This window comes from Hyposmocoma kahamanoa, unplaced genomic scaffold (assembly GCF_003589595.1).
Source record: "Hyposmocoma kahamanoa isolate Upper Pololo Valley unplaced genomic scaffold, ASM358959v1 62, whole genome shotgun sequence".
NCBI classification, from domain to species: domain Eukaryota; kingdom Metazoa; phylum Arthropoda; class Insecta; order Lepidoptera; family Cosmopterigidae; genus Hyposmocoma; species Hyposmocoma kahamanoa.
The window spans coordinates 10,299,487-10,312,523 of NW_020653850.1; the positions used below are offsets into that span (position 1 = coordinate 10,299,487).

At 33.1% G+C, this 13,037-nt stretch overlaps 1 protein-coding gene across 1 annotated transcript in view; it reads left to right on the forward strand.

Moving 5' to 3' along the window:
- Positions 1-11,957, forward strand: part of LOC113229759 (beta-secretase 1-like) — a 25,389-nt gene extending 13,432 nt beyond the window's left edge. The window contains exons 4-12 of the mRNA XM_026463442.1: positions 1,137-1,302; positions 2,820-2,939; positions 3,452-3,604; positions 4,407-4,581; positions 7,721-7,959; positions 8,697-8,771; positions 9,841-9,948; positions 10,873-11,007; positions 11,542-11,957. Coding sequence (XP_026319227.1) covers positions 1,137-1,302; positions 2,820-2,939; positions 3,452-3,604; positions 4,407-4,581; positions 7,721-7,959; positions 8,697-8,771; positions 9,841-9,948; positions 10,873-11,007; positions 11,542-11,847 — 1,477 coding nt within the window. The 3' untranslated portion in view covers positions 11,848-11,957. The remainder of the gene's footprint in view (positions 1-1,136; positions 1,303-2,819; positions 2,940-3,451; positions 3,605-4,406; positions 4,582-7,720; positions 7,960-8,696; positions 8,772-9,840; positions 9,949-10,872; positions 11,008-11,541) is intronic.
- The last annotated feature ends 1,080 nt before the right edge of the window (positions 11,958-13,037 follow it).

Consider the following 13,037-nt stretch of genomic DNA (forward strand, 5'->3'; position numbering starts at 1 on the left):
ATATTTTTCGTACTACAAATCGTGCCGAAAGTTGGATTTTTCGCACTAGTGATTTTTACTTTTCCATTTTTCTTTAATTTACTGTTTTTTCAATTCTTAAACATAGAACTAAAGAGGTTGTATATGTATTTAATAATAAATATTATATTATATTATATTAGTGCTTTGTGACATAAGGTCATTCGTCATTAAAACTTATATTTAAACATCTTATTTGCTTAAATTGCAAAACAACGGGTTACATTTAAAAATACCAAAATATTTTCCATAAAGATGGCTGAGTATTAACAATAACCGGAGATAAATATTACGCGAGACCGCTACGCGCCGCGTCATTAATATAGTAATTTTAATGTGGCTGAATACTGGCAACAGTTGCCATTGTACTCTGAATTGGTGATTCGCTTTGGACCTTTTGGAGGGAAAAGTGTCGTTTTTATTTTGACTTTAAATTATTTTGTGAAATCTAGTTTAAAGTGGAATAGGATAGTGCTATTGTGCCTTAATCGAAGATTAAAACACGAAATTATACGAATCTCGAACTAAAAGTCCCATATCGGCCCGTTCTAAGAAATCTGGAGTCAATCCAATTACACCGCCTCAAATTGCCTATCCTCTTTGTGGCGGCCATATTTACAGAAAAACTTATTTTTATGTTTTCGGCTGAAGGGCTTTGTTTCCATGGCCAGCAATATATTAATTAAAAAAAAGTACTGTGAATTTTTACAGACAAAGAAATAAAATGAGCTTTTCTTAAAATATTGTTTTATTTTACTTTCAATGTACTTTTTTCTAAATGTATTAAAAACCGTCGTTTGATCCACGTGCGGATTTGTCATTTTCACTTATCTCGAGTCTTGAGAAGCCTCGAGACTCGTAAATAATGACTAACTTTCCGCACTTGTATCAAAAATAACTAATTTTAAATGGGCCAGTACGGAGAAATCCCGTGCCCGTCTGGCAACCCTGTCGTTCGTTTCATTCATCATTCGCTCATGCATCTGATTGAGAATAACGTAGAGGATGGAAAAAAAAGGAGAATAACAATAGTTTGCCAAATAAAAAAATCAATTGGGTACAAAAACAGAGGTGTTCACTCATGTTCACTGTTCAGTTTTTGTTACTGTGCTTTGAAGACGAGACATTAATGTGCAACAAATGATCATGTACAGAATACGTGTTTGTGTGCAGATTTTTCTATTTATTTTGCTTAATGGAACCTTTGGTGAAGAGTATAACTTATATGGAGAAGCTGGACAGGCATACGCTGTAGAGGTTAACCTAGGACACCCTCATCAACAGGTAATCTTTAACGTTTTTTAAACTACTTGTAAGGTTTGAGCCATGAAAAATATTATTACTAATCAGATTTCCTAATGGATTTTGCATATAAATACTGAATCACTGGTGAAACAAAACGAATTATTTGGAATTGGAAGTTTAACTAAAGAAATAGTTTGAAATGTCTTTTTGTGTGAGAAATAGGGCAAATTTTGTTGTTGGACTATACAGTTTAAAGATTATGTTGTGTGTGTGTATTATTATGAAGTATTTTTAAAGATTTTTTAAATTTTATTTTAAATTGTTTTTTTCTGTTTGTTTCGTATGGATTAGACCTAAATAAACATTTTTTAATTATTAATTTCTCTGCAGGCAGTACTTTTCCGGAAAATTAAGTCCAGTTTCCATAGTGCCCCCCTTCTTACCGTCTGACCCAAATTTCTCTTTGTGATATAAATACACCATGATTCTGGTGCTTGTGTAATAAATAGCTTTTTACATTGCCAACAAAATATAATGAAGGAACCTTATGCTAACACAATGAACAATATTCCGAAAGAAAAGGCTTTATTATTGTTTTTGTTTGTGTCCATTTCATAAAGCTCGTTTTTGTAAAGAAATAGTAGTTCTCCATACTATACTTGGTCGTTGCGGGTAGAAGAGGTCCTAGTATTTCAAACAACAACTTTTTAATATTTTTTGAATGTTGATGCACTTTCAGTCATAATTATGTGGTGTAATAAAGTTCAGACTTTATTACACCACATAATTATGACAAGAAAGAGACTGTTTGGGTTCTACTACTACATCTTTGTATTTTGCACTGTCTTACTATAAGTAGATACATAGAGTTGTAGCAGAGAATTGAGAACCGCTGGAACAAAAACTGATGTCACATTTTGACATGTTTTTTTTTATAATGGCAAGTGGTGGTGTTGTTACATTTCTATGAATAAATTATCCCACCTGACCAGCAATTGCTAAAATTTCTCTAATGCATGGACTTGAATATAAATGCGATAAATCCATTTTATGAGACTAGATGAAATTACAATTGAAATTCATCAAATTTATCAGTTTTTGTTTCACAGCTCCTCCACAGTGGAGGGAGAAGTGCAAGTGTCATCATAAAATTGAAAAAAAAAAGTTAGTGGTGTTATAAGTAGTATGTAGCAGTAAATAATTTATAATTTATTTGTTTGTATAATTAGGAAATGAAAGTATTTTTTCCAGATTTAAATTGCATGTATTCCTTTTTTTTTTTAAACGAACCAATGTTTCCGGCCCCTTACCATTTTGTCACGGTTGACTGAGGTGTTAAAGCCATCAACCAGTTATATCGAATAAAAAAAATGCAAACCACCATATTTTTCACTGTAATTACAAAAGTTATTAATTAAATACCTTATTTTCAAATTTTCCAAAGAACGTTCCAGTTGCTACAGATGATACAAATGATTTTATTTTAACAATATGAATTTTTATTATATATAATACCTTAATATAAGAACTTGATATGTTTATATAATTTTTTGTAGCTCAATGTGATAGTAGACACTGGCAGTACTACGCTAGCTATTGCCTCATACCCTCGTGAAGACAATGACAAGTACTTCAACTCCAAAAATTCAACCAGCATTTATGACACTGGCACAGTTGTAAGTAATGTCCTAAAAATATTAATTTGTATTTTTCTGTATTCCATATGTAATTTATATAGGTAATTAACACATTTGGTGGCTGGGATTATGCTTACAGATTGATAACTTATTTTGTTTTTAGAGTTTTATTTTGTGCTTTTGCAGACATGCAGGTTACTTTACAATGTTTTCATCAATACTATTAAAGCAAGAAGATTGTTAGTATGCATAGTATAGTGGAAATATACCATATTAAAAGACAATGAATACAATTCTTTCCTAGTCCCTAGTAGTTACAGTTGTCACAGATACCATTTGATTTTTCACATGATTCATTTGTGTATAGCTATATATTGAATATTATGTTTGCTCTATGTACATATATCCTTGCAATTTGAGCATGCTGAAATTTCTGGAAGAGGTTGGGGCTACATCTACCACACACTGAATAGGAATCTTGATGTCGAATTGTAGATACCATCCCATTATACAATACCATACCACCTCGTAACTTTTTCTTAAAATTCCAGGTGCACGCCAAATATTCCCAAGGCATGTGGGTGGGTAAACTAGTGTCCGATTTCATACAGTTCACATCACTCCCAAATGTGCCAGAAGTCAGAACTGATGTAGCTCTTATTACAAAGAGTCATAAGTTCTTTATGAACGGTTCGGGATGGCAGGTTAGTTTTATACTTAAATATACACACACACACACATATTTATATTTTTGTATATTACATGTAAGTAAATGAAGTATGCAAGAATAATGAATTTATTTAACAGTAAACTAAAATGTTTATTAGCTTAATTACTTTTTGTGATACACTTGAAAGTAACAAAAATAGAACAATAAAATTAACCATTAATCGTCTCTCGAAATTGAAACACTTAGTGAATTTTTTATTTATTTATTTTCGAAATGTATAGAATCTGACTTTGACTTTGAACATCAGATTGACATTCCTGTTAGAGGATGAGGCTCCGTCGTCATATCTTATGTTACAGAGGCTGTAAAAAATAGATCATAATAAAGGCCCCTGTACTTATAGCAAAATTCTTTATGTATTCTAAGCACAGCTATAGTCCATTTGTTTAGGTTGGTACTTAACTAAATGTAAACAATCTTGATACATCTTTTTATTGAAACATGTACTTTACAAATGAATAGAGTTAAAAATTAAAAGCAATTTCATATGAAGCTAATTATTTGTAATTTGTATTTGAAGGTAAGTAAAAAGCATTTTATAAATGTATATTTCATTAAATAGATATCTCAAGATTGCTTACATTTAGTTAAGTACCTAAACAAATGGGCTATACTGCCCTCGTAACGAAAAAAGGAACAACTATACTTATTTGACACAGTAGTTGTCTTTTTTCGTACGTTTTTTCGTTCGTAGGGCAGTATATATAAAATCAAATGATATTGATACTATAATAATCAAATGGTGCTATAATGTAAATTGCGAATTACATTTTCAGGGACTCCTAGGTCTAGCCTATTTACCGGTAGGAGCGAGGGGCGAGAATGTTGTAGTGGAATCCTGGCTTGATTCCTTAGACAGGACTGTGAACTTACCGACCTCATTTGAGCTGAAGCTCTGTGGACCTAAGAGTGCTTATAATGCTACCCATTATGGAAGGTTTATGTTGCTTGGTAAGTAGAAATAGATTGTGTTTTGTTATACACCCACCTGTATACGGATGATTGATGGTGAACGTGACTTTACAGTGTCCATCCAATTTTTTTTACACATTAGGTATCGTTCAAAGAATCAATTTGTTAGCTTAGGTTAGAAAATGTTAAGTCGAATTAGCACAGTAAGGGTGCTAGTGAAATTACAGGCACATGGGTCTAGTCAGCTTATGTCTCAGGGTGACAGACGCAGTCGCATTGCGCATCGTATATTCGCGGCTTAATACTCTCGACTGGCATTGTAATTGTTATAGGTAGGCGTGTCGGATTACATTTTAAAGAGAATAAGCGCAAGCCTTTTACAATAAAATCACAAAAAGTATGAATAGAAAATTAGCAAGTTTTGTTTATGAATGAAGGCGGCAGACGCAGGCGATACGAACTTGTTGCCGCGTGCGCACATGTGGCTGTAATTGTATTGTGATGCCATATCTCAGTAGTACCGTGTATCTAAAAGAAAAAAAACATATAACGTAATACGAGAATTTGGATGGTGATTTTAAACTCATCCTGCATATGTAGGACAAGGCACATATCGATGCCTTACTTTCTCAAACTCGTGTCTTATAAAGAGTGATTATTATGAAGATGGCTAAACTTTCTGTTAATTTTAAATTTCTTATCAAGATTGTTATTTTGGATGCATTACTTTAAGAGTAGGCCAGTATGTGAATATGAAAGACATGTGATGTGGAATCAGCCTGCAAAATTTGTATATACAATCTATTTTTTGCATTTCAGTAACTTCGTGCTTTAAGATACGAGTTTGAGAAAGTAAGGCGACGATATTAGTTTGAATTTATTGTGTGATTAATATCGTTATTAAGCATGAAACTTAGGAAGAGGACAGGAATCAAATAATTTTCTTTAAAAAAAATTATTGTAACATACTAATCAACGTTTAAGTAGGTTGTTCAATTACAAAAAACTATTAGTTTCTAATTAAATTGGAAACCAATTTTTTCTTTGTATGCCTAGAAATAATAACATTCCAATAGTGTACAATCAGTTTGCTTACTAAATATAATTTAATTCCATTGTTGAAATCAATTTAGAAATAAGCATAAGTTCTCTTCTATTTAAGGTGAGTCACCCGAGGAGAAGCGGGAAAAACTATTTTGCTAGATTAAATGGTTATGTATTTAATTAAATAACGGTCTTACAAAAAATATATGATACACCTAATGTTGTCTAAAAAATTTGCTAATTTGTTACATGATAGGATGTACTTTGTCCGATCATATATAAAATCCGAAAACAGGCTAAAATAAAAGTGTTAAACGAATTATTTAAGAATAAAATATCTAACTTTGTACATAATTTTTATATGGAAATATTTCACTTGAAGTACTACAGAGAACCTGCTAAATTTTGGTTTCCTACTGAAGCCGTATTAGCTATTAAATTCGCATTTATCCTACTTTGCAAATTGCCCAGCGGTTTAAAGACACTTCCCGTAGTTGCCATCGGGCGCTTGTCGACGTCGGATCTGTGCCAAAATTTCTCTGCCTATTCTTATTTTATTCATACTAATTTACAGCGCGCGGATTGTGGGACGTAACACCCTCCCCACACCTCACCTCCTGAAATCTAGGCTGGCATTGTAATACCTCGCTTTAAGTAAATGTGTGTGTTAATCTTATCTCATTAAGTCACATGCATTTTATGTAATTTTTGAAAAAATCAATTATATCTATGAAAGTAAGATAAAGATATCTCGAATAAAACACGTAATTCCCTTTTCGGACGTACGTTCATGAATGAGTTTAAAGAATTGCATTTGACGTTCACGTTGAATGTCAAGCCTTTAAGTTAGATGGTTAAGGGATAGGTTTTTGACTCGACTTTTTTCGATGACTTCAACAACAACTGTACAATCCAATGTCGCTTATTTAACCCGTTCAGGTACAGTAATTAAATAGAATCGCACTACATACATCATTGGATTCGGAAGTTCCCGCTCTATTGATTGTTATTATTATTATTTATATATATAATTTAGGAATGAAAGAGAAATATAAAATTATACGCAATTCTATTGTAAAGGATTGTTTACAATAGAATTACGTATAATTTTCGGTTTCTCGACGGTTTACACATAAAATATTAGTAACTTAGGGCACAACTAAACATATTTTTTTTAATAAAAGGGACATGCTATATTTTAAACCACTTCCTAATAAGAGGAAATTCTAAGAAACTTTGCTCTGGACACAATTAAAATTGGAGCTGACAGTAGAAAGTTAGGTATAGACAGATTTAAAAAAAAATCCTTTTTTGGCTGTCCTGAAAAACCGTGGTTTGTCCCTTACATTAATTGATACTTCTGGTATCGATATTAGAGAAAAAAAATTGGTTAAAACTTACTTTTGCTCTTAAAACGTTCAATGGCAATAAATACAAACACATCGGTGTCTATCGTACTGTCTTAACGTAACGTCCACAAATGCGTGCGTGCAATTCATTAAATTTTGTCAGTAAGTTGTTGATACTTTTCTATGGAGAAGTAGTAGGCGGCAACTACACAGAAGGCACTTGGAAATTGCACTGTAAAGCCTGTAGTTGGTTTTTCGAAATTCATATAGCTAAACGGAGTACCTCGAGCCCCACACTACCATATTCTGATATTTAATTTTACGTACAACGCCATTACTGTCATTGAATGAGTTAATTAACGTGCAATGTATGTATGTTACGCTAAAAACAACTTCATTACAGCAGTATTAAAGCGTGAAACACACAGAGAGTGGATGCGGGTCAGGGGGTCTACTCTCGATCTCCGTCCGCAATAATTACTGTCAAATAAGTAATATTCGTCAAAATTAAAAGACCAAGATCAAGTATGTAGCTTCATTCGCATCACGCGTCTTTTCATTTGGTCAAGTATTGCTTATTTGGCAGTAATTGTTTCGGACGGATGTCGGACGGAGATCGAGAGTAGACCCCCAGGCTGGGGTCGGGTCGGGAGAGCGGGCAGCTCTAATACCGTGTATTTATATGGACGACAAAACACTGAGCGCGGTCCCGACCAGACCGGCTCCCGACCTGCATCCACTTTCTGTGTGTTTCACGCTTAATACTAAAGAAATGGTAATTCCAGATTACGACCCAAACAAAAATACAAACAAAACATTTCGTACGCCAATTTTACGCAAGCGTTGGTATGAAATCGGCGTGATATCCATTAGAGTGTTATCCAATACAACAAAAACTCAACAGTACATTATGGATGAAAGCTCTGAGAATTCTGGTGAAATGTGTCAGAAACTGAATGATGAGAAGAGCATACTTGATAGTGGGACGACTAATATAAGGTTGCCTGATGTACTTTTTAGACAGGTATGAATTTCATACTCTTTAATCTTAAAAAAAAATAAAAATAAAAGTAGGGTGTTATCTCTATGAGTTTACTGCTAGTTTATCAAACAGAAATCTTTTAATTAATTGTACATACCACTCCACATAGGTTAACTGAAAAGGCAGGAGTAGAAAGGTACATTTAATAAAATGTACTCGATTCTGATGAACCTCGATGATATCAGAAAAGTACAAATTTTCTTTCACATGTTATAAGTAATTTACTTACTATGTTGTACTATGGTACAATAATAATGTGGATATGTCCACATTATTTGTTATTAATTAGTTATTATAATAGTTGTATAATACAAGAATGTTTTTTTACTATTGAATTGCAATTAGACTCAATTCTGATGAGCCTCAGTTATATTAGAAAAGTAACAAAGTTTCTTTTACATGTTGCGTTACGTACTATGTTGTAACGTACTCACGTCTTTTGTTATTAATTAGACAAAGATTAATAAAATAAATAGTTATTTTTACGCTCTTACTACGGAGTTGCAATATGGCTACAGATGCACCTGACAAAAGGCCAGATCAAATTTAGGAAAACAATTTGTGAACTTCGCGAAAACACATTTAGGTTTTCTATGTTCGCTTTCAATCTTTTTTTGCTGTCATAATAACCTGCATAAATATAATCGGAACTATTGTTACACCTTCTTAAATTAAATATAAGAAAAATTGGTTATATTTACTCCGTTTTCGCGTTCCAGGTAGTTGATGAACTCAAATACGCAGCTCAAAAGTCCAATGTACTGATATTGGATGAATTTTGGTATCACGGAGAGGTAATTAAGATATAATTATTTGTTTATTATTAAAATTTAATTTAGAAGAATAGTAACATTTTATGAAAAGTAGTGATAAATATAACATTAATACGAGGAATAAAAATAAATGCTTCTACCACGAGTTTACTGTGACAGTTGTCGCTAGCGACCGCGTAAATTACTTCACAATTTTGTATGGCAAATTGACAAGAAGAAACAATATATTGTATACAAACATTTTATGCGGACGCTAGGAATAACAGTCAGGTTGTTCTTGCCAGTCCTCTTCACAAAGTCACCAATTCATTTAATGGGCAACGTGTAAGATTCCGGTTGCTATTCAAAATTTGCCATTAACGAGTTTTAAAACTATAGTGAAATAAGAATTTTTACTCTAAATGTTGACTCGTTCGACTCTTGCAGGATGTCTTAATCGTTATAATACTTATAGTAATTGAAATAAATATTGTAAGTGATAAATGTATGCAAATGTTTATTTGCATAGACCAACCCTTAAAGTTTGTTACTCATTCTTCTCGGGTATCTGCCTTCTGAATGAGTAAAGTGTAACCAATGTGATCATTCCAATTGTAATATGCTTACCTATGAAATAAAGATTATTTAGATTTAAACATATTATAATTTTACTATATACATAGTAAAATTATAATTTTGTATTTAATTTTTGTATATAATTTATATATAATTTTGCTTGCTTTGTCAGTAATGACGTAACCAAGAGCATAGAATGAGAGTTAATAAAAAAAAATTGTGCCTAGCTTAGTGAAGAAATAGATTTCTCACAGATGGCGCTACGGCAAAAAAGTCGTTAAAAACAAAACAAAGATCTGCGACAAGCACTTAGAAAAATTCATTCGTTCCATAGCTTACTTGGCATAGCGTCTGGCACGCCTTGCTAGAAGACGTTGGTTCGAATCCAGCCGGATTTTTTCTAAGTGTTCGATGTTTATATTAATAATCATAACAAACTAGTGCAGTAATTTCACAAAAAATAATTTGAATATCATGGTGGTGAAACATCGTGACTTCAATAAACTTAATAAAAAAAATGTTTCTTCGTTTTCAGGCAGCTTGCTGGCCGGAACCAAGAGAATGGTCGCTGCCGTGGTTAGCGATAGATATGCTTAGTGCTGACAATGATCGACAATACTTCACGCTGGAGATTCCATCTCAGGTACAGTTTACTGGTTTAAAATCTCTCATACCAATCTTCTGCTATATACGAATATCTAAATGCCAAACACACGATTTCACGGGCTCAATTACTGCTGTGTAATTTTCCGAAACATTTCAAATAGTGGATATTTTTCCGGAAAAGTTTTCTGAAAAATTGGATGCTCATATTATGTTCTTCTTTTAGTAATATCTTTGAAATTTTATTTAGCGTGCATTATAAAATAAAATTGTATAGATAAAAGCAAATTAGAGAAAAACGACATTTAAAATGATTACAATCATCAACAGCGAAAAAATAGAATCATAGGTAAAAAAAATCCTAATAATGGCTTCATCGTTTTCGTTCAGTATCTTGAACTTTTGACAGGTGTCAACTGTCACATGTGGATAAATATTTGGAAAAATAAGTATTTTTCTGAAAAATAAGATTTTTTAAACCGACTTCAAAAAAGGAGGAGATTCTCAATTTGGCTGCATGTTTTTTTGTATGTATGTACGCGATAACTTCGGTATTTGTGAACCGATTTCCATGATTCTTTTTTTGTTGGAAAGAACCTCCATAGTGGTCCCATTTAATTATGACGAAAATCAGCCACCTCAATAGAGTTAATCCCACGTACTTTTGAGGGCGGTTTTTTTAGTACTCTGTACTGAGATTATTCAAAATGGAAATTTTTCCATGACCCAACACTGGACTCGATTCTCGATAGAACCAATTTGTATAACCAACTTTGTGAACTGGTCTTTGTGTTCAGTGTAGTGCTATTTATTCTGACTTATAGAGTTCTATTGTGAATAATTTTAGTTACTTTGTTGTTTATTATTTAAATTGAAGTTTCTTTATTTGATAGTTTTTAACTATACCGTAATGCAATTTTAACTTGTAGAAAAAATATTTAAGTCAGTTGATTAACATTTTCAGAATTACATGCGAGTAGTGACGGCGCGTAATAGCAGTAGCAACCGTGATACTGTGTCGGAATACTGCTACAAGCTGGGAATAGAAGCTGGTGGGAAAGAGACCGTACTCGGTTACACCGCTATGGAGGGATATCAGGTACGTTTATCATCTCTGTCGTCCATGCCTCATCTCGACCATGAGATTATAGTACAGTTATCGCTAGCGACAGCGTAAAATGTTTGTATACAAATTGTTGTTTCTTCTTGTGACCGCTAGAGGCGCTGTATAATTTGCTACACAAAATTTTCAAGTAATTTACGAGGGCGCTAGCGACAACTGTCACAGTAAACTCGTGGTAGAGGTACTGTTTAGCATTTTTGTAGTAACTGAGTAAGACCATCAAGTAGTATCGGTCGGAGTGTGGGGTTTGTCACATTGTTACTTTAGTTGTTGAAAAAAATAAGGTACTCTTTTTTTATAACATCAAGTGATGGGACGAACAAGTCGTGCACCTGATGGTAAGCTACATGCCTGTACATAACAGTTGTGGTGTCACGCAGAGCTCAAGAGTAACCATAGTACATACAGGTAATTTTCTACTATGACACTGGGTAGTGTGATTTTCTAACATTATTGTCATTAAAAGACCACAATCTAATCTCGCTTTTGTTTGTTCTTTTAACATTTCAGGTGACGTTCAACAGATCAGCCGGCTGGATCGGTTTTCAAACATCAAACTGTGGTCCAAACTCCCGCATATCAGGTCCATATAATGCGTCAATGTCTCTCGTCACTCTTTGCCATCTCACTACACCCCTTCCCGACACGGCGCTGTCAATAAAAACAGCCCAATGGGCTTTATGTGTAATATCCATTGTAGCCGGTGGAGTTTTGGTATATTTACTAGCACCGTGTATTAAGATGATATTGATTAGAAAAATGCCGAATACACAGATATCTTTGTCGCAGGCGGCATTGGTTGAACAGGAATCTTAGTGATTTGTAGGATAAAATATAGCTTTTGTATATACTGATAGTGGGTCCATGAATTATAGAAAGCAAGATAAATATTTAAAATTCAGGTGGATTGAATTATCCTTTTTTGTGTAATGATAATTTTATGTTTTTTTTTTTGGAAATGAAAATACTTTTTCAAACATTCAACCCTGTCCATGGAACCTGTGGAGAACCTGAACCGTTTGGTAAAAAGAATATACGCGATTTTAAGTCTGGAAAGAATAGTTTTATCTCCACTCTGTAGCAGTCGTGTAAAACCATCGAGTATATAACCAGAAATTGAGACGAAATGTCAGTTAATTTGTTTGAAAACTATTCTGCTATATCATTACTGTGACAACTGCGCTCCGATTGGCCAGCCGGAAATCGAAACAATTGACGGGTGTAGTCAATTGTTTCACTTCAAATCGACCAGTTTACCTTGAGCATTTCTATAATGGACGAAAATTGCAAAACTATATATTTAATTACCGATGAAATTTGATGCCGTTCGTTTTGTAATTAGATGTTTTTCTGTTTTTCCCCACACCACCGAATGGAACAGCACGCCATTGTTAGAGATAACTATCTTTATTACAATAAATACAGAATATTTTTGGAATATACGGAGACAGGTCAGTTGTTGACGCTGCATTATTTCAGCTTTCTAATTTGTAATTTCAGTGCAAACTAGAGTTGATATTTATATCAACTCTCTTTTGTCCCTTAGTTCGTTTCTATTTCTGGTTATATACTCGATGTGTAAAACCTACGAACTCGACGTACAAGGTAATTTGTATAATTCTGACAACCTCTCAGGACTATATTACTAACATCATTCATTACAACTTTGTTCCATCACTAAATAATAATTCATCGATTTCAGTTTCGTACAAAACATAAACATATTTAAATATAGATCGCTCTAAATGGTAATTTCGTGCGGTATCAAAAGAAAACACCCACCAACAAAATTATTTTTATGACCGCACGCACACTTAAAATACACATCTAAAAAGATTCCGATAAAAATTAATTTTTGGTGAAAGAAGTTGTTGTTTATGATGTTAGTAATATAGTCCTAAGAGGTTGTTAGTATTTTACAAGTAACCCTGTGTATATTTTACTTTTTATTTATAAACAAAAATTGAAAATACAAAAAGTAGACTTCTGTACATCCTTACATCCCA